At 47.3% G+C, this 21677-nt stretch overlaps 1 protein-coding gene across 1 annotated transcript in view; it reads left to right on the forward strand.

The window, feature by feature from the left end:
* The window catches only part of LOC140420879 (interferon-inducible GTPase 5-like), a 52928-nt gene extending 33721 nt beyond the window's left edge, over positions 1–19207 (forward strand). Inside the window, exon 3 of the mRNA XM_072504986.1 lies at positions 17567–19207. Coding sequence (XP_072361087.1) covers positions 17574–18788 — 1215 coding nt within the window. The 5' untranslated portion in view covers positions 17567–17573 and the 3' untranslated portion in view covers positions 18789–19207. The remainder of the gene's footprint in view (positions 1–17566) is intronic.
* The last annotated feature ends 2470 nt before the right edge of the window (positions 19208–21677 follow it).

Below are 21677 nucleotides of genomic sequence, written 5' to 3' on the forward strand. Positions count from 1 at the left end.
TGGGTGGTTCCAACATTTGGGGTGTGCCACGAACAGCATCCAATTATTGTTTAATCGCATTGAGTCAATTGCAATATAATCCAATGCAATAGAGTCAATTGCAGCGCAATCCAATGGTATAGAGTCAATTGCAGTGTAATCCAATGGTATAGAGTCAATTGCAGTGTAATCCAATAGTATAGAGTCAATTGCAGTGTAATCCAATAGTATAGAGTCAATTGCAGTGTAATCCAATGGTATAGAGTCAATTGCAGTGTAATCCAATAGTATAGAGTCAATTGCAGTGTAATCCAATAGGATAGCGTCAACTGCAGTGCAATCCAATGGTATAGAGTCAATTGCAGCGTAATCCAATGGTATAGAGTCAATTGCAGTGTAATCCAATAGTATAGAGTCAATTGCAGTGTAATCCAATGGTATAGAGTCAATTGCAGTGTAATCCAATGGTATAGAGTCAATTGCAGCGTAATCCAATGGTATAGAGTCAACTGCAGTGTAATCCAATAGTACAGAGTCAACTGCAGCGTAATCCAATCGTATAGAGTCAACTGCAGTGTGATCCAATGGTATAGAGCCAATTGCAGTGTGATCCAATAGGATAGAGTCAAGTGCAGTATAATCCAATACAATAGAGTCAATTGCAGCATAATCCAATCGTATAGAGTCAAGTGCAGTATAATCCAATACAATAGAGTCAATTGCAGCATAATCCAATCGTATAGTCAATTGCAGTGTAATCCAATAGTATAGTCAATTGCAGTGTAATTCAATATTATAGAGTTAATTGTAGTGTAATCCAATAGTATAGTCAATTGCAGTGTAATTCAATATTATAGAGTTAATTGCAAAATAATCTCATACTTTGAAACCAAATAGAATGCAGCCAAATCTGTCTGACTGCAATTTCCATTTCTTGTCATGTTTTAAATGATTGTTTTAACAATTTTGATTTTTGATTTGGAGAAGCAATTAAATAAAGGAATCTGCACCATCACCTTTAATTATCTCTTGTCCAGTTAAAGAGCGACTTGCAATTATAAGGCACAGTTCATGATCTTCGCAAGTTCCAAACGCTTTAAGCCGATGAGATGCTTTTGAAATGTTGCCACTGTTGAAATGTTGGAAATATGGCAGCAATTTTGCACACAGGAATCTTACACAAACACAAACAGCAGTGAGATAATGAAAGCTAATTGTTTTTGAGTGAAGTGAAGCATTAACTATTGGCTCAGAGAGGGGATAACTCCCCTGGTCTTCTTTAAGAGAATTCCATGGAATCAGTTACATACATCAGTAATTGAAGACAGAGCTCTCCCTCAGTGCTGCGCTGGAGTGTTAGCTGAGATGTTTGTGATCAATCACCAAGTAGTCCACAAACTACCTTCTGACTCACAGGCATGAGTACTGTTGGTCACGTGGACGCTGGGATGACACAGGTACAAAAGGGGTCGCTTGTCGGGAGTGCGGGAGTTCTTCCCTTGGCGCGGGGCAATCAGTCACCGCCAGCTTGAAGATTAAAGTCTCTGGTTTACAGCCTGTAATGATCTTCTTTGCAGATTTGTTCATTCAGAGTCCCTATAGGTTATAAAATATAGTAATCACAGGCAGCTTGCTGGGGAGAGTTATATGGCTCACAGCAGCTTTCTCGGGAGACACTTTATTTCACATCAACCTTGCTTTCAGCACATGGTTTGTCTTCAGACCTCTGTACTAGTCTCCAGAGAATAGTACCAAGTTGCTTGCGGGAGAGAGTGAGACAGCCACCACAGTGGCTTTCTGGAGACAATTAGCTGGATATTTTTGGAGAGTTTGCAGAGCCTCTCCTTCATCTTCCTGCCAGAACCAAAACCGTAACTAAACTTAGCCCTTGAAACTGAAAAACATTCCAGTGGGGCCAGATTCAATCATCAGCTGTTGCCAGGCAGAGTACAGCCTTTTGGGCCAATTCATTGACCAACATCCAATAAACCAAACCAAGTCTTTACTGATCTTTCTGTCAGTGATCAATCTCAGTTTAAACCAGCATAGCCTTCCGGTTTCTTCTGTTTGAATGAAAGGTACGGCCTTCTTACAAGCTGCTTGCCTTAAAGTCACAGGTCCATTAATCATCCATGGGTCAAAAATGTAACAGCAAAATAAAAGAAATGGGAAATTAAGGAATAAAGACGGAACAACAGGAATGACCCTTACAATGTAAAACAGTGAATCCAAAGCCTGTTTTACATCTCCCCAGATTTTAATTCCCATTGGGATCAATGGGAAAAGGTGACAGTGAATCAGTAGCTTCCTGATTTCACACCTTTTTTAAAATAGAGTAGCCAATTCATTTTCCCAATTAAGGGACAATTTAGCGTGGCCAATTCACCTACCCTGCACATCTTTGGGATGTGGGGTGAGACCCACGCAAACCGTGGGTCATATATAAATGAATTTGCAAACTCCACACGGACAGTGACCCAGAGCTGGGATCGAACCTGGGACCTTGGCTGATTGATGGAGTCTCAGAGGGATGTGTAAACACTTTAGAACAGGTCGTTATTATGAGGGAGGAAGTGTTAGGTGTATTAAAAAGTATTAAGATTGAAAAATCCCCAGGGCCAGATGACATCTATCCCAGATTACTGAGGGAGGCAAGAGATGAAATCGCTGGGCCTCTGACAGAAATCTTTGTGTCCTCATTGGCCACGGGTGAGATCCCAGGAGATTGGAGGATAGCCAATGTTGTACCGTTATTTAAGAAGGGTTGCAAGGATAATCCGGGTAATTATAGGCCAGTGAACCTGATGTCAGTGATAGTGAAATTGTTGGAAAAGATTCTCAGAGATTGGATCTATGCACATTTAGAAGTGAATGGTCTTATTAGTGACACACAGCATGGTTTTGTACGAGGAAGGTCATGTCTCACTAATTTGATTGGATTTTTTGAGGAGGTGACAAAAATGATTGACGAGGGAAAGGCTGTGGATGTTATCTAAGAGCACCCCACTTAAGCCCACCCCATCCCCATAACTCAGTAACCCACCTGGCCTTTTGTTTTGGACACTAAGGACAATTTATCATGGCCAATCCAGCTAACCTGCACATCTAAAGTAGGATACAGGCGGTTGGTAGGTCTAGATAGGACCCGTGACAGGCGCAATCTTGGGAGGACAGCACGATAGCGTAGTGGTTAGCACAGTTGCTTCACAGCTCCAGCTTCCCAGGTTCGATTCCCGGCTTGGGGCACTGTCTGTGCGGAGTCTGCACGTCCACCCGATGTCTGCGTGGGTTTCCTCCGGGTGCTCCGGTTTCCTCCCACAGTCCAAAGATGTGCGGGTTAGGTGGATTGGCCATGCTAAATTGCCCTTAGTGTCCAAAAAATGTTAAGTGGGGGTTACTGGGTTACGGGGATAGGGTAGCTACGTGGGCTTCAGTAGGGTGCTCTTTGTAAGGCCGGTGCAGGCTCAATGGGCCGAATGGACTCCTTCTGCACCGTGCTGCCCATTACATCTGGCTGCTGTTGTTTTCCCTTGAGAGGTTATTCCCCCCCCCCCCCCAACACTATCCAAAACGGTATACTTGTTAGAGAGGGGGACAGCCACAGAGGATTCCTGCACTGACTGCCTGCACTTTCTAGCTGTCACCCACCTCTCTGCCTGCACCTTGGGTGTGACCATGTCTCTGTAACTCCTATCTATGGCGCTTTCTGCCACCGGCATGCTCCTAAGTGCATCCAACTGCTGCTCCAACCGAACCATGCCGTCTGTGAGGAGCTGCCATTGGTTACACTTGCTGCAGATGTAGTCAACCGGAACACTGGAAGCGTCACAGATCTGCCACATCTCACAGTTAGAGATGAATATACTTATTTACTTGTTCATAGAACATAGAACAATACAGCGCAGTACAGGCCCATCGGCCCACGATGTTGCACCGAAACAAAAGCCATCTAACCTACACTATGCCATTATCATCCATATGTTTATCCAATAAACTTTTAAATGCCCTCAATGTTGGCGAGTTCACTACTGTAGCAGGTAGGGCATTCCACGGCCTCACTACTCTTTGCGTAAAGAACCTACCTCTGACCTCTGTCCTATATCTATTACCCCTCAGTTTAAAGCTATGTCCCCTCGTGCCAGCCATTTCCATCCGCGGGAGAAGGCTCTCACTGTCCACCCTATCCAACCCCCTGATCATTTTGTATGCCTCTATTAAGTCTCCTCTTAACCTTCTTCTCTCCAACGAAAACAACCTCAAGTCCATCAGCCTTTCCTCATAAGAGTTTCCCTCCATACCAGGCAACATCCTGGTAAATCTCTTCTGCACCCGCTCCAAAGCCTCCACGTCCTTCCTATAATGCGGTGACCAGAACTGTACGCAATACTCCAAATGCGGCCGTACCAGAGTTCTGTACAGCTGCAACATGACCTCCTGACTCCGGAACTCAATCCATCTACCAATAAAGACCAACACTCCATAGGCCTTCTTCACAACCCTATCAACCTGGGTGGCAACTTTCAGGGATCTATGTACATGGACACCTAGATCCCTCTGCTCATCCACACTTTCAAGAGCTTTACCATTAGCCAAATATTCCGCATTCCTGTTATTCCTTCCAAAGTGAATCACCTCACACTTCTCTACATTAAACTCCATTTGCCACCTCTCAGCCCAGCTCTGCAGCTTATCTATATCCCTCTGTAACCTGCTACATCCTTCCACACTATCGACAACACCAGCGACTTTACTATCATCTGCAAATTTACTCACCCACCCTTCTGCGCCTTCCTCTAGGTCATTGATAAAAATGACAAACAGCAACGGCCCCAGAACAGATCCTTGTGGTACTCCACTTGTAACTGAACTCCATTCTGAACATTTCCCATCAACCACCACCCTCTGTCTTCTTTCAGCTAGCCAATTTCTGATCCACATCTCTAAATCTAAATCTAAAATCTAAATGTTCAGTTTTCTTATTCTGCACGGTTTCCCTGTGGAGAATTGAATGCTCCTGACACATTCATACCTTGATCTAGTAATGAGGCTGTTTCAGAATCTCTGAATCAATGTCGGGAGGACTGAGGGAAACAGTCACACGGTTTAATATCTGATATAACATCCCTGTTAAAGAATCGGATTCCCAGCGGCTGGCCAATAAGACCCAACTGTTGCACTGATCACTTGTTGTCAGGTAGAATCTTGACAAACAAGTAAACTTTCCAGTTAAAATGAATGATCAATAACTTAAGATGATTTCCTTGTTCCAATGTACTACACGAGTCGCTCTCATTCATTGAGCATTAGGTGCACTCAGTATTGTAGCTGCATTGCTGTCATCAACAGAAAGCAGGTAACAAACTATTACGAATCAACTTCCTAACGGGCAAAGTTCTGTTCTGTTGGGAAGAACAGAGTTACAAAGTAATGGCAAGATTTTACCTGCCCCATGGTGGTGGATCAGCGACAAGGGGACTAGTAAAATGGTGTGGGGCTCTGTCAGGCCAGCGCCCAATACCATCCTGCCATTGACAAACTTCCCTGTGCTGAGAGCTCAGTGGCAGGTGAGTGATGGTGGGAAGTGCAGCCAGGGGGTGGGATTTTCTGGTCGCCGATGCCGAAATCACGCTTGGCAATCGGCTGGAGAATACCAGCTTCCGACGAAATCGGGAGTAGCACCGCTTTCGCGATGCTTCGCACCCTCCAATGCGGCGTACTCTAGGAGTACACTGCACGCCGTATCGCCGACCTCAGGACGTTGCCTGAGGCCCAGCCCCTCTGATGCTCCACCCCAGGCCAGCCGAATTCCCGACGGCGTGGGTCTCTCATGGTATTACCTGTCGGGAACTCGGCGTGGCGACTGCGGACTCAGTCCAGGGCCGCCACAGACGGAGGAGGGCCGATCTGCGGGCAGTGGGGATTCTGGTAAGGGCTGGGGGCATTGTTGGGAGGTGGTCCAGGGCTCACGAGCTCACCAAAGTGGGGGCACTATTTTGCAGGCCGGGTCCGTGCTCGACCGGCGCCATGTTGCACGGCACGGCCGCTAACGTGGCGCAAGCACGGCCACGGACCCGGCAATTCTCCGGGCCGTGTCAGCAGCTAGAGCCGGGGACTCTATGCTGCTTGGCTGCTAACCCCCAGCCAAACGGAGGTTAGGTGGCCGTTTTGCGCGGCATTTTCGGTCGTAAAACACCACCATTCCCATGTCGGCTTCAGGACATAGCCTTAAAATCAGAGAATCCAGCACATTATTTGCAGCTCTGTGGTGGAAGAGGCATGTTGTGTGGTAAACAAAGGCTAGTACGTTTGGGCACAGTGAAAAGAGTGGGGCTGTTAGTGACGTTTCGATCCCAGTTGATGTTACTGCTGAATGGGAATGTCCTAGAATGGAACCCTGTCTCAAAAAAACAAATGTTAACTTTGTTTTTAGAAAATATGGATATATAGAGTCACAGGACTGTCGATTAGCTTTTGACAACAAAATAACCATTTATTAACATGAAGGGAACGATTCAGCGGACAAAAGTTGAAGTCCGGTTTTGGCCGCGTTTGGCGGGGAGTTTCACGCTAGCCGCATTGGTGAGATTGCGGCCTGTATTCAACGGCACTTAGTTCCAAAGATTAGCTTGCACGAAATCTCAACATTACCACTCACTCCCAACAACACACAAGCATGGGAGCGCGCAGATCTGCTCTTCGCTTTGGGGATGCCGACCTCACAAGGCTTCTCGACGCTGCGGATGAGAGGTGGGCCTCCTGTTCTCTCGAGGAGGTTGGAGGACTAGCAACAGGGTTAGCAATGCTGCCTGGGACAGCGGCTGTGAGTGTGTACAGCATGACCAGGAGGACTGCCATCTAATGTTGGAAGAACACAAATGACCTCCAACAAGCTGCAAGGGTAAGTTACCACCTCTCTTCGGGCATCAGTTCTACTTGCCATCCCTCAAATTCCCAAACAGACCCCCCTCCCCTCAATCCACTGGCTGACACCTCACACCCTCCCCACATCCGATCTTTAAGCTTGTTACTCAGAACCCCCTGGCACTCACCAGCACAACCCCTTCATATCTAGGTATCGTGGCCACAGATGCCACCTGCTATAGACACCCCCTGACCCATCAAGTGTGCGGCTCACATGGCCTATTCTGTCCCTGCAGGGGAGGATAGCCAATCATAAGCAGAAAAGTGCCAAGATGGGGGTGGGGGAGGAATACCTGAGATGCGAGTCCTCACCCACTATAAGGAATGGGTCCTGGAAATCGAGGGTTTGCCCGAGGAGAGAGCAGGCACCAACACCAAGATTGGCCTGCGTCAGAGAGGTAAGGAACCAGTGCCCCTTCATCCGAATGACCTGTCTCAAGTGAGTTGATCATGCCTGACAAATGATCCTTCCCTCTCACTGACCACATGTCCATTGTCTCGCAGGGTCTCCAACTGATGCGGTCAAGTCAGTCGGAGTTGTGTCCACTCCCCCCCCCTCCCCCCCCCACTCTGAGGATATCACCAGCGATGAGTCACAGCTACACCCCCAACTTTCACTAGCGTAGAGACACACACCTCGGTGGGTGACATCAGTGGACAGGCTTCGGGGGACAATCTGGTGATCACCACACAGCTGCTGATGCACGCCAGGTGGAGGCAGGAACATCCAAACGAGACAGCAGTCGGAGGTCGCCTGGATCCCAGGACACAGCTGGGTCCCAGCCAGATGCTGATCCTCTAGATACGGTTCAACCAGAGCTATTGCAGAAGATAGGACAGAGCAATGAGATTCAGGAGGGAGTGTCAATGACATTCCAATGACTGCAAGGGTGATTGGAAGAGTCCCAAAGGCTTCAGGGACAGGAGACATGCCGACAATGCATGGCACTGAGGCCAACACTACCTAGGGTGACGAGCGCAGTGGAAAACCTGGAGCACAATGTCCGAGCCATGTATTCTGATGTACAAGGCATAACTCAGTCTGTGATAACGATGGCTGAGGGCCTCAACACCATGTCTCAGTCACCGAGGGATGTGTCCCAGATGCAGGTGGACATTGCCGAGTCACTCCATCACCATGCCCGAGCAGAGGACCCTGAACGTGGCTGGTGGCCCAGAGGAAAGGAACGTTGCCGGGGGGAGTGCAGTCAAGGGCGGGCAAGTGAGACCCAGCAGAGTTGCGGTTGCCCATGACACATATGCTAATCATATGCCTCCTGTACTTTCAGCCCGTGCGGCGAGCGATGCATTTGTGCCATTTTCGGGGTGCCAGAGCATCATGATTTGGTGTCAAACCGGCGCCCACCGCAATTTTGGCATTGGAGGCTATTCTCCACCCATCACATTTCGCCGCCTGCAAACGGAGAATCCCACCCCTGGTCTCTATCAGCCAGGAATTCGAGGTGGGATTCTGATTGGGCGGAGAATCATTTCTGACGCCGAATTCGTGGCGGGCGCTTGGTTCACGCCAAATCCCAATTCTCCTGTGCCTCGATAGCGGCGTCAATGCGTCCACTCCGCACATACAGTAAACGCCATTGGTGTATTATTAGTGGGCCTGACCCGGTCTTCTCCAGGGCCTCCACGCTCCTCCGCCTCCATCGATGACGAGGTTGAAACAGCCGTCGTGTTGGATGAGGGGGAACGTCTCCAACTTCGCATAGTTTGCTGGCACTTGTGCGAATGGCCGGGGGCTTCTGCCAGGACGGGGAGGAGTAGGAGGGTGGCAAGAAGGTGGGCTGTGGGGCCCACCCAACACTAAGGACAATTTTTGCACAGTGAGGGATATTTATCATGGCCAATCCACCTAACCTGCACATCTTTGGACTGTGGGAGGAAACCAGAGCACCGGGAGGAAATTCACGCAGACACGGGGAGAACGTGCAGACTCCGCACAGACAGTGTCCCAAGCCGGGAATCGAACCTGGTACCCTGGAGCTGTGAAGTCACAGTGCTAACCACTATGCTACCGTGCTGCACTAACTATGCTACCGTGCTGCCCCAATATGCTACCGTGCTGTCGTTATAGCGGGTCTCCTTGTCGGTCTGTTGCCGCCGGATAAGGGTCATCAGCCAAGGCCGCAGCGGGTAACCCCTGTCGCCCAGGAGCCAACCCCTCAGCCGGGGGGTGGGTGCTCCTCGAACATGTCAGGAATCACCGTGTGCCAGGATGAAAGAGTTGTGCAATCTGCCCGGGTGTCAGGCGCAGAGCTGCAAGATGCACAATTCATGGTCATAGGCCAGCTGGATGCTCATCGAGTGGTATCCCCTTTGGTTAGTGGAGAGCGGCCTGTGATCTGCAGGTGCCTGTAGGGTGACATGTATCCAGTCTATCGCCCCTGGACCCGGGGCATCCCGACGATGGCAGCGAACCCTGCTGCCCGGACATCCTGGTGGGTTCGGTCCACATGGAAATGGATATATTGCACTGCCTGGCATATAGGGTCTCAGTGATGGTGCGGGTGCACCTGTGCGCTGCGGTCTGTGAGATCCCGGACAGGTCCCCACTCGGCGACTGGAAGGACCCCGTATCATAGACGTTCAGGGCGACCGTCCGCTTGAAGGTCAGCGGGAGCGGCTGTCCTCTGCCATGCCCTGGCGGTGCCAGGTATGCCATCATCTGATAGATGTGTTGCACTGTCTCTCTGTTCAGCCGCAGTCTTTGATGCCATGTCTGGTCCAGCAGGTCCACAAATGACAGACGGCGCCGGTACACACGAGGCCTCATGCGACGCCTCCTTCCCATCGGCCTGATGGGCAGCCGGCCCTCCAGCCTGTGCGGCCACCACCTGTCCCTCTGCAGCCCATTCATCTGCAGCCCGGTCCTCTGCAGCCTGTTCCTCGACTTGCCGCTCTGCTGCTGCAACTTCCCCCTCTTCTCCGAGCTGCCCCCTCTAACGCGGCCGCAAGGCATCTCGCAGAGCTGCGACCATCGCCACGGCGGCCAGCATTGCTATTGTCTGCTGGGGTTCAAAGTTCAATATGTTAGCATGGCGCATACTCCCGCGCCCAGCCAGGTTCCATGGGCTATACAGTGGTCCCGGTTGGCACTGTGGGCTCTGCCCACGCATGTCCCTTCCCCACCCCCGCACCCCTGCCCTGTTGGTATCCGGCACCGTCAGCTCATCCCTGCTGCCAGGGGTACCGTTGGCTGGCACTACCCTCACTGGCGGCTACCGTGGGTGTTGCCCAGGGTGGTCCCCCTGTTGGGCGGCCGGTTGGATGGGGTGTTAGGCGGCGGGGTGCACACTGTGGCGGGAGGTGGGGTGCGGAGGTGGGTGCACCCATCTGGCCGCTGTCACTGTATAGAGCCAGGTGCCGAGGTGGATGGTAGCAGGATGGCTGCCATAATGGCGACCGGCACCTGGGTAACGCCCCAATCCTGTGGGGAGGGGGGGGCACCCAGGCTGCTCAGCCTGCCCCTCCTTTCCCCTGGCCCTGGCAGGGGGACCCCACCCCAGCCAGCAGGGGTGTCCGGGCCAGCAGCCCGCAGTCACTCCACGTCATTTCCTACCTCCTCTTTCTCTGGCTCAGCCGGCTCGTCGTCAGGTTCAGAACTTTTGAGACCACAAGTGAACCACGGCGTCAGGAACTCAGCCCATCGGAGGCGGTGAATCTGGGAGGCCTCGGAGAATAGGGTGACAGGCCCGCTTATGATATGCCTATTGTACTTTAACCCCGTGTGACGAGCGACGCATTTACGCCATTTTGGGGGTGCCGGAGCATCCCAATTTGGCGTCAAACCGGTGCCTACCCCGATTTTGGCGTTGGTAACTATTCTCCAATCGCGTTTCGCGATTTTGGCGTCGGCAAATGGAGAATCCCGCCCAAAGTCTCATGAACGGAGAATCCCGCCGTCTGTCTTTAAATCTAGCCAGATGAAGAAAACGACAGTTGCCCTCCAGCTCTCTGCTTTAAGTCAACCAAGAGACCAAAGGTCTATACATTCCCTGAATGATAGTCACAATTCCAAGCCCACACTCATCTCTATTCACACCTGGAACACTGGTCAGATGGCCAGAGGAAAAGATCTAATTTTTGACATGTTGGCCAACATCTGGCTGTGCAGTGAGGAAGAAAGCAAGTTACAGCTCCCCCATACCCATCTGAACATGTTTTCAGTACCTGTGGTAATCAGGGATCGGCTACTCACTGAATGGTCAGCTCAGCAAGTGGTCAAGGGTGATGCCATCTCTGAGTGATAGCGTTCCCCATGAACTGTTTCAAAATGCCCTTATTGACTGTTAGAAAGAGGTCGAGCATCCCATTCTTGATAAGCATCTCTGTTTTGAGGTTTCTCAGTGCTTGAACTGGAATGATCACTCGTGAATGCAGAAGAAGTTAGAAGGCTCTTTTAATCAGCTCTATCCTGTTAGAGTTTTGATAAGTATTGGCACCATTAAAATGACTGTAAAAAGAAACCAGAATATTGACATATTCTAATTAAAGGCGTTTGGTCATTTCATTGCCCATATGCTGCCTTCGGATGCAAAACTCAGAACATTTCATGCTGATGTTTACTGACCAGGTTTTCATTCTTCTGTTTTCACTCCTTAACCCTTGTGTTCCCACACAGACAAACCGAGCAAATTCAACAGCGGCCAATCCGATTTAATCCCATACTGTGTTATGTCCATTCTTATAGAGTCACAGGCATAACTATAGTTATAGTATGCAGCTGAAAATTGACCAGTTACATCACTTCAATTCTTTTCAGTCCATAATTACAGGATATCCAGGGATCTGGAGTAATGTTGACGAACTGAAGCCATGTTATAACCGCTCTGAGACTGAACCAGATCTGTACTGAAGCACCTATTTCACTGAATTATCTGTTAAACTGGGTGAGAAACAATGGGGTAATTCTGAATTCAGAATTTCTAGTCAGGGTCTGTGTTATGTTCTGGTGCTTGGCCAGTTGGAATAAATGCACTAAAGAACGTCTAGTTCTCGATTAGTTAAAGTTTTATTGTTCAACAATAGTGTGGGTTAGATAACCATAAGACTATTATCAATAACTACTAACTATTATAAATTAACTAAGAGCTACTACAAATTGTGACTATCCACTATGAAGATTATCCTCAGACTCCCCAAGGTAACAGTGTCACGTGGTTGTTATCTACTGCCATCTGTTGGTTGGAGGTCATCTCTATCACTATTCACATGACTGCTTATACATATCATCATATCCCCTTTCCTTTGTAAATGTATGGTTTTGCATACATTATTTCAATTTCCGATACAATATACATGATATGCATATTGTGTTCATTATTTACATATTTACAGTTCACCACAAGTTCAATCTGTCCGGTTTTCTTCTGTGTTTTGTCGACCTTCTAAGCACCGGTTGAACCTGTGAGTTTGCTTGATGTTCATGTGTTGTTAAAGATGATTCTTGCTGTTTTTCTTGGTTTTGTCCATTTTCATCTTGCTCTGGTTCTGTATGCTGAGGTATCTCTTGTTCAGTTGTCCTTGGATTGCTTACAACATCATCTTGTGGTTCCATAACAAAAGGTTGCTGAACCTTCATCAAGGCTCTCCTGTTTCGTCTCAGAACTTACTCGTCATCGGTGATGATGATATATGATTGAGGACCTGATGATTCTAGTACTTTAGCATACTTCAACTATCCATTTCCATCAGGATCTTCTACCCTGACTGTGTCATCTTTTTCTAATGTTGGAGCCTTCTTGTCGTTTTGTCATAATACCTCTTCTGCCTCCTTTTTTGAAATGTGAGCTTCCTCACAAGATTTTGATTTGTTTGTTCCAATAAAATGTATGGTAAGGTTGTTCTGAGCTGTCTGTTCATCAATAACTGCGAAGGAGATAATTTATTTATCAATGGTGCTGCTCTATAGCTCAGTAACTTGAGATATCGATCTTCACAGCTGTCCATAGCTTTTCTGAGGAGCTGCTTCACAATGTGAACATCTTTTGCAGCCTTCCCGTTGGATTGTGGATACAGAGGGCTAGACGTTGTATGCTGAAAATCACAGATCTGTGCAAACGCTGTCCATCATGACTGGTAAAACATGGGCCATTGTCGCTCATGACAATTTGAGGTATTCACTATTCCATAGCGAGCAACAATGTGTTTGGTGAGGTTGATGACACACCTGGCTGATGAGTTTCCTTGTTGTACCACTTCTGGAAACTTAGAGAAATAGTCAATTACCAAACAGCTATTCTTTTCCTGCCAGATAACAGATCCATCCCTACTTTCTGCCATGCACTCGTAATGATGTTGCCAATTTGCATTGGTCCTTTTCACTCTTTGCACTGAACATTTTGACAGGTTGCACATTTTCCAATCATGATTTGAATATCTTGATTGATACCCGCCCACTATACCGTCTCTCTGGCTCGTCATGAATCTTTTTCAGCTTCATTGATCGTAACGGTTGTGGAATGACTATTCTATTTTGCCTTAGCAAAAGCCCATTGGCTGCACATAGCTCTGCTCTGATATTATAATAATTGTAGCAGGATCCTTTCGGCCATCCCTCTGTGAGATATCTTATTATCTTCTGTAAGATTTCATCTTTAGTGGTTTTATCTCTTATTAGTTTTGACTTCTCATCTGAGACTGGAAGGGATTCCGTCACAAGATTCACTTGTGCTTGTACATCCTCATCCAAGTGTTGCTCTTCTTTCATGTCCGTAGCACGTGATAGTGCATCCAATACAACAAGATGTTTACCTGGCGTACAGATGAGATCAAAATCGTATCTTTGCAACTTCCTCATCATACGGTTGTATCCTTGGTGAGATCTCATGGAGATTTTTTTTTACTATCGCCACAAGTGGTCAATGGTCAGTTTCCACTAAGAACGTCGGTAGGCCATACACATAGTCATGGAATTTGTTTCATCTATTTATCAAGCCCAAGCATTCTTTTCCTATTTGAGTATATCTCCGCTCTGTGTCAGTCATTGACCTTGGAGCATAGGCAATTGGAAGCCAATTCTCGTTATTGTCTTGCTGCAATAACACTGCTCCCAGTCCATCTTTCGACCCATCTGTCGATACTTTTATATTCTTCGTAGGGTCAAAGAATGTTAACACAGGGGCTGTCGTCAATGCTTCCTGTAACATTAGCCACTCATGCTCATGTTTGTCCGACTACTGGAAAATGGTGTCCTTCTTGATGGTTTCTCTTAAGCATGTTGTTTTCACTGAAAAATTAGGAATAAATTTTCAGACAAAATTTATCGAGCCAAGCATCCTGAAGACTCCTTTTTTGTCTGTTGGACGTGGCACGTTAAAATCACCTTGATCTTTTCTTGGTCAGGATGTATACCTTTATCAGAAAGGTACTGGTATTTTTTTATTCAGTTTAAACCATGCTTTTTGATGCTTCTCAGCACTTTGCTAAGTCTTTTGACGTGCTCTTCTCTTGTTGAGCCCCATACAATCATGGCGTCTATGTATACGCTGACGCCTGGAATTCCTTCTCCGACGTGTTCCATTGCCCGATGGAAATTTCAGATGCTAAGATAATACCAAATGGCATTCTGAGAAAACAGTATCGCCCAAAAGGAGTGTTAAAGGTGCACAGCTTTGTGCTTTCCTCATCCAACTTGAGTTGCCAAAAACCATGTGATGCATCTAATTTGCTAAAACATGTTGCCCTGACATCTCACACGTGATTGCTTCTCTTTTTGGAATAGGATAGCGCTCTCCTTTTATGTTTGAATTGAGATCCTTGTGATCCATATAGATTATGAGGTCATTATTCCGTTTCTTCACGCAAACCATGGAGTTCACACAAACCATTGGTTCTTCAATGCATTTTATCACCCCCAGTTTCATCATTCTCTCCAGTTCATTCTTAAGCCGTTCCTTTGGTGTGTGTATTTTCTTTTCACTGCATACGGTAGGTGAACGGTAACACTCCAGATCCTTGAAAGAATTCAGGAAGTTCTTTCAGGATTGCATCCATTGATATATTTTGTGTAGTGTAGACTCTTTTCATTAATTTGAGTGCTTCACTCCCAATAAAGATTCACGCTCAGCGTCTACAATTGAAAGCTTCACTGTCTGCACTTTGTTCTTGACACGGTGCATTAATTATTTTGCCATTGTAATCTTTTAATGGTGTTGTAGTATTTAAAATGTGCGGTTTAGTCTTCATTTCTTGCAAATCGGATAAACTGATTAAATTGTCTCTCGATCCTCTCGATGTAGTTTAGTCGGGCAGCATGGTCGGCACGGGCTTGGAGGGCCGAAGGGCCTGTTCCTGTGCTGTACATTTCTTTGTTCTTTGTTTGTTCTTGATCCAATGTCGAGTTTAACATCAATTAATGTTCTATTAATCATCAGATGAACTGTCCAGTTATCTCTTTGAACACTTGCATCTGCATTGCTATTACTACAAATTTGCTTTTGACGCCTGTTTAACTTGAATGCTGTGACAATGCTTATCTTCACTAGATATTATATCTATTAAAAATGTGTCTTCGAGATTTATTTCATCAATCACGTTGATTGACTTTGGTATTTCTGATTTTTTTATGAGAAAAATACTGTTTAGCAAAGTGATTTTTGCCTTTGCATTTGGAACAGATTTTTCTAAATGCTGGACTTTGCCTTTGTAATTACTTGTTGCCCCATCATTTGCATAAAATGGTGATTTTGATTACTTGCTTAAAATGGCCACCGCTGCTGGGACCACATTTTATGCTAGGGTACGTCACAACACTAATGGTGTTGCTTGCATCTTCGAGCTTTGTTCCAAAATTCTTCAGGTTTAGAGTGCAATTCTGCTGCACAGCTAGCTCGCTGGCATGGTAAATCTTAATGGCATCATGGAGCTGGAGTTCTTTCTCCCTCAACAATCGCTCCCAGACCTTGTCATTACTAATGCCAAACATAATTTGATCGCAGATCATCAATGCTTGTAGGGTTGCAAAATTACAGGTCTGCGCCTTCAACCTCAAGCCCATTAGAAACCAATCAAATGGTTCACCTGCCTGCTGTGTACGCATGCGAAAAACATAGCACTCAAATGTTTTGTTTTTCTTTGGTATGCAGTGCTGGTCACATTTTTTCACAACTTCATCAGCTATTTTTATCCTCTTTGTTCTCAAATGCGAGGGTGTTAAAGACGTGTATCGCTTGTGGACCTGTTACAATGAGCAACAACACTATTCTCTGTTCAAGGGGCTGTGCCTGCAGACCTAGAGCCGCTGCCTAGAGTGTGAATTGCTGTTTAAAAATGTGCCAATTTGTAGCTACATTACCAGTGACTCAAAGTTGGTGTGGTATCTTCAGACCTTCCATCAAGGACTTCAATGCCTTGCAGTGCATTGAGTGAGATTTGTCAGTCCTCTACGTGGTTAGTCAAAATTATTTTTCTTTCTTCTCAAGTTATAATGTCTCTGGTCTTCTTCGATCACAGAGCCACACCTGTGATTCGAGATTTATTTCATCAATCACGTTGATTGACTTTGGTATTTCTGATTTTTTATGAGAAAAATACTGTTTAGCAAAGTGATTTTTGCCTTTGCATTTGGAACAGATTTTTCTAAATGCTGGACTTTGCCTTTGTAATTACTTGTTGCCCCATCATTTGCATAAAATGGTGATTTTGATTACTCGCTTAAAATGGCCACCGCTGCTGGGACCACATTTTATGCTAGGGTACGTCTGTTACATTCTGGTGCTTCGCTGATTGGAATAAATACACTAAAGAATGTCTAATTCTAGACTAGTTAAAGTTTTATTGTTCAACAATAGTGTGGGTTAGATAACCATAAGAATATTATTAAAAACTACAAACTATTTTAAATTAACTAAGAGCTACTATAAATTGTGACTATCCACTACAAAGATTATCCCCAGACTCCCCGAGGTAAAGTGTCAGTTGTTTTGTTATCTACTGCCACCTGCTGGTTGAGGTCTTCTCTATCACTATTTACATGACTGCTTACACATGTCAATGAGGGTTGGCTGTGCAAGTGGCTTTGTGAATAGCGAATTACTGAATGGTGAATTAAAATAATGATAAAATAGTAAATTTATGAATAGCGCGACATGAACACTGATCCATTGTACTCCGATGAAACAGATTCCCACCCCCTTGTCCTGCGCGAGATGCTGGTCCCAAGTAACATGAGACACAATTTCCCCTTAGACATAACTGTAAGCAATGGTTTCAGTGCAAAGAATTGTCCCATGCTGAGTTGGGCTGACCTGGAATTGGCCTTTAATAAACACTGAATACTTTTAATGAATGGACTAACTTTAGCAAGCACAGTTTTACACGGGAATAACATTGAATAGCAGTCAAAATGGTTATCAGCTTGACCATCTACTGACTTAATCTATGTTATGAATATGAAAGAAAAATACTGCAGATGCTTGAAAACTGAAATAAAAACAGTTCATGCTGGATTCACTCAGTGGGTCTGGTAGTATCGTTGGAGAAAGAAATAGAGTTAATGTTTCAGGTTGATGACCTTTCATCAGAGTGATCTTTTTGTTAAATTTTACGATGCACAGTAACATGGGACTAGATAATATCCTCCTAAAGATCTGAATATTCTCAAATATTCTTGAACTCATGCCTAACACTTGTATATTTATGTCATTTTCAGAGATCAAATGGCCCAGTCTGCTCTCTCCAAGTTCTTCTGTGCTCAGGATAGCAGGAACCTGCAATCTCTGTACAACACGGGGGAATTGGAAACAATGATTCTTCAGATGAAGATTAAATCAGACCATTTAGACAATGTGCAGCTTAACATTGCAGTGATGGGTGATGTGGGTTCAGGGAAATCCACCTTCATCAACGCTATGAGAGATCTTCGGAGAGATGACCAAGGAGCTGCTCCAACTGGGAATGAAGAAACCTGGATGGAGCCGACCAGGTATCCTTATCAATCTCTGCCTAATGTCCAACTCTGGGACCTTCCAGGAACAAATTCCTTTGGTTTTGAACTAAATAATTACCTAAAGCAGGTGAAGTTTGAAAGTTTTGACTTTTTCATCATTGTGTCCCAGGCCCGATTCAGAGAGAACGATGCAGAAATTGCCAAAAAGATTCAGGAACAGGGTAAAGAGTTCTGCTATATCCGATCCAAAATAGACAATGATATTCGCTCACTGAAGATGCAAGGTGCTGACCTGAATGAAGGCTGGAGCATAATCTGCAGGGACTGTATCATTAACTTCCAAAGTGTTGGGGTGACGCCACCAGACATTTTTCTGATCTCTAGTTTTGAGCGGGAGGAACATGACTTCCCGAGATTTAAGTCCACCCTCGCCAGGGATCTCCCGAACATTAAATCAAATGTTTTCTCTCTCGCAATCCCAAAGATGATGCTGGAAATCACAGAGCCCAAAAGAAGCACATTGATGACCAGAGTCCTGTTATTGGCCATTCTCTCCGGAACAGTGGGTGCAGTGCCAGTGTTAGCACCATTTCCAGAGCCAATGTTAGTGCCAGTGTGGTATTTATTTACCACCATCGTGATCACAGTTTCTGGGTGGATATACCTCCGGAAGCAGCTGGGATTCAGTGACAGGTTGGTGCAAAGTCTGGCCAACAAAGTCACTAAGCTCAGTTCAGTTTTTAAAGCTGAAACGAATCATCGATTTCCAAGGAAGATATCACCGGCAGTTACCAACGTGCTGTTAGGAATCACCACCGTCACCTGTATGATAACTGGGATCAAACACGGCTTCAGTCCAATGGCTGTCTCTATCTTTGGGGCTGCGTCGTCCTTTGCTTTTACCTACAAGTCACTGAAGGATTCACTGAACAACCTTTTGGAAACTGGACAACGGCTGGTCCAGGCTGCACTGAGCAGAGATTGACATGAACCTCGCACATTACACCGACCAACATTACTGCTCAGTTTTTACAGACTGAAGTAATGTTTGATCTACAATGCGGCAGATTAACCTGCATTATTTCAGGGTTTCAAACTCATTTACTGTTCTGACAATATCCTGTTCATTATGATTAAATGTTATTAAAATAGGAATAGATACACCTGCTGAGTATTTCCATCTGGTTTTGTTTCAAGTTTTCAGCATCCGTAATATTTTGCTTTTATTTTTCCCTGTGTAAAAAGGTTTTAATCATTGCTCAAAATCTCTGCATTAAATTTTGTGGGGCAAATATTTAGTTTTATAATTGATATGTTGGAATTGGAGTTTGTTAATGTTGAAGGATGGAAACACTTTATTAAAAACTAGCAAATAAAACCCTCATGTAAATGGAAGTCAAACAAGCCTGGGTTAATGACAATTAAAAGGTAACAATTGTTTGTTGATGAAAATCAGAGTTGAAAGTGAGAAACTTATCAATAGTTAACAAGGGCTGGATTCTCCGTTTCTGAGACTAAGAGTTGACGTCGTCATGAAAACTATGGAGTTCCACGACGGCAAAAACGGCGCCCCAGGTGAAGATATTCAGGCACTCCAAAGGGGCTAGCACGGGCGTCACGTGAAATGCCGCATTCTGGAAGCAGAAAGGCGGTGGATTCACCAGTTCCGTGATTGCCGCACAGCTGCAGCTGCACTTAAGGGATTCTCCCCCTCCCACACACAAGCGGCGCAGCCAACATGGCCGCAAAGAGAGCAGTGCCGCCCTTCCGCGATGCAGAACTGGAGGCCCTCCTTGACTCGGTGGACGGGAAATGGCTGGTGCTGTACCCCAGCCTGGGAGGGAGGTCCTCAGGCGCCACCATTCGCCATGCCTAGGCGGAGGTGGAAGCCGACGTCAGCGTCGTCAGCGAAGTCTCCCACACTGGCAACCAGTGCAGAAAAAAACTGCACAACCTCCACAGGGCAGCCAGGGTGAGTAGTCAACGCTGTGCCCCTGGCACTAACCTCCCTACCCCCCACATACATGTAACCCAGACCCACCGTCCGGAGGATGGCCGGACCCCCACCCTGCCCCACATACCAGTACCCATGCCAACCGCAATGGCCGGGTACCCTGGCCGCTGATGCCATCATCTACCCAACCCTTGGGCTGCATGCGCAGACTGTTTAACAGTGCCATTGTTTGCATTCCTGCCCCAGGACAAGGCCGCGCACAAAGGCCGGGAGCGGGAGAAGACCAGCGGGGGACCACCAGACCTGCATCCCCTCACCGTGCCCGGGTAGAGGGCACTGGACGTGGTCGGCGGCCCCCAGGAGAGGGAGGTCGCAGATGGGCAGGCCGGCGGCGGGCGATGAAGTGAGGCCCTTGTTTTGTTGGGCCCTCTGGATCCGTGGAACACATACAGGTCACCAACACTTGAAATAGTGCAACACTATTTTATTGAGTCATTAACAGTTTAACATACTCTCACTGTGGGTTAACACGATACTAGCTTTAACTAAAGACCTTTGCCTTGTCCTAACCAGTCGATGCACTCAGCACATGGTGAATGTCTGTGCTGCAGGCTGTGAGCTCTGTCCGACTAGGAAGCTGCAGCTCGAATGAGCAGGAACTCTGATGCCCCCTGTCTTTATAGTGCGTGTGCTCTCACTGATGATTGGCTGCGGTGTTGGCTGCACACAACCACAGTGTGTTGATTGGTCCCACTGTGTGTCCATCAGTGTGTGTGTCTGCACCATGATATACTGGTGTATATTATGACAACCCTCTGCCTTGTTGAGGATCCTCATGACACATATCCCCAACCACCCTCTCCCCACCCCGACCCCCTCACCCCACTCACGCCATCCCTCATCCCCTCACCTCAACCCTCACCACATCACGACTCGGCCCCGTCTGGCTGTCTAACCGTACATGCCGTCTTGTGTCTTACAGGACCTGCCGGAGATGGGCCCATCCCATTCGGGTGCCCCCGGCCCCAGCCAGTGCCAGAGCCAGTGCCCCCCGGACGGTGGAGCATTGATGGGAAGAGCAGCCAGAACACCAGCCCTCTGCACGTGACCCAGCATACCCCGGAGTTCGGGTCAGAGGAGGACATTGATTTTCCGTCACTGCTGTCTCCAACACCCTCCACCATCTCAGAGACTATCACCACATTTGGGCAGACTAGTGAAGAGGCTTCTGGGACACACTCTGGTGCGCACGACACAGTCGGTCCGGTACAGCAGTTAGAGGTAGGAGCAGCCGAGGGGTCGGAGGGCAGCCTGGGCCCAGGAACCAGCTGCCACCCAGATGGGTCCCGGGCTCCAGGAACATCCAGTCCCACCCATAGTGCAGGTGCAGTCAGAGACCCAGGGACTACAGGAGGGGATGACGGCCGGCTTCCAGCACCTGCAGGGGCAGGTGGAGGAGTCTATCTGCGTGTAGGGGCAGAGGGTTGTGCCGGTCAAGCGTGTCACCCAGGCCGAAACTGCACAGGTGGCGTCTGCGGTGGAGGCAATGGGGGCGACGGTGTCAGACATGGGTTAACTTATGCAAGGCCTGGGGCATTCTGTACAGACTCCCAGGTAATCTTGTGCTGGGGCCAGCTGGAGATTGCAGCGGCACTCCTCAGCATGGCCCTGTCACGACAGGCCATTACTGAGAACATCGGCGGCATTGCCCAGGTGCGGCCGGCATGGCGCAGACACATTGGGAGGTGATCCTGTCCCAGAGGGATGTGGCCCACTCACTGGCTGATGTGGCCCACACCCTGAGGGACATTGGCCACACCATGAGTGGTGCGGCCAACTCACTGGCTGATGTGGCCTACACCCTGAGGGACACGGCTCACTCACTGGCGGATGTGGCACAGACCCCCGGATGGTGGCACT

Source organism: Scyliorhinus torazame, chromosome 5 (genome assembly GCF_047496885.1).
Source record: "Scyliorhinus torazame isolate Kashiwa2021f chromosome 5, sScyTor2.1, whole genome shotgun sequence".
Lineage (NCBI taxonomy): Eukaryota > Metazoa > Chordata > Chondrichthyes > Carcharhiniformes > Scyliorhinidae > Scyliorhinus > Scyliorhinus torazame.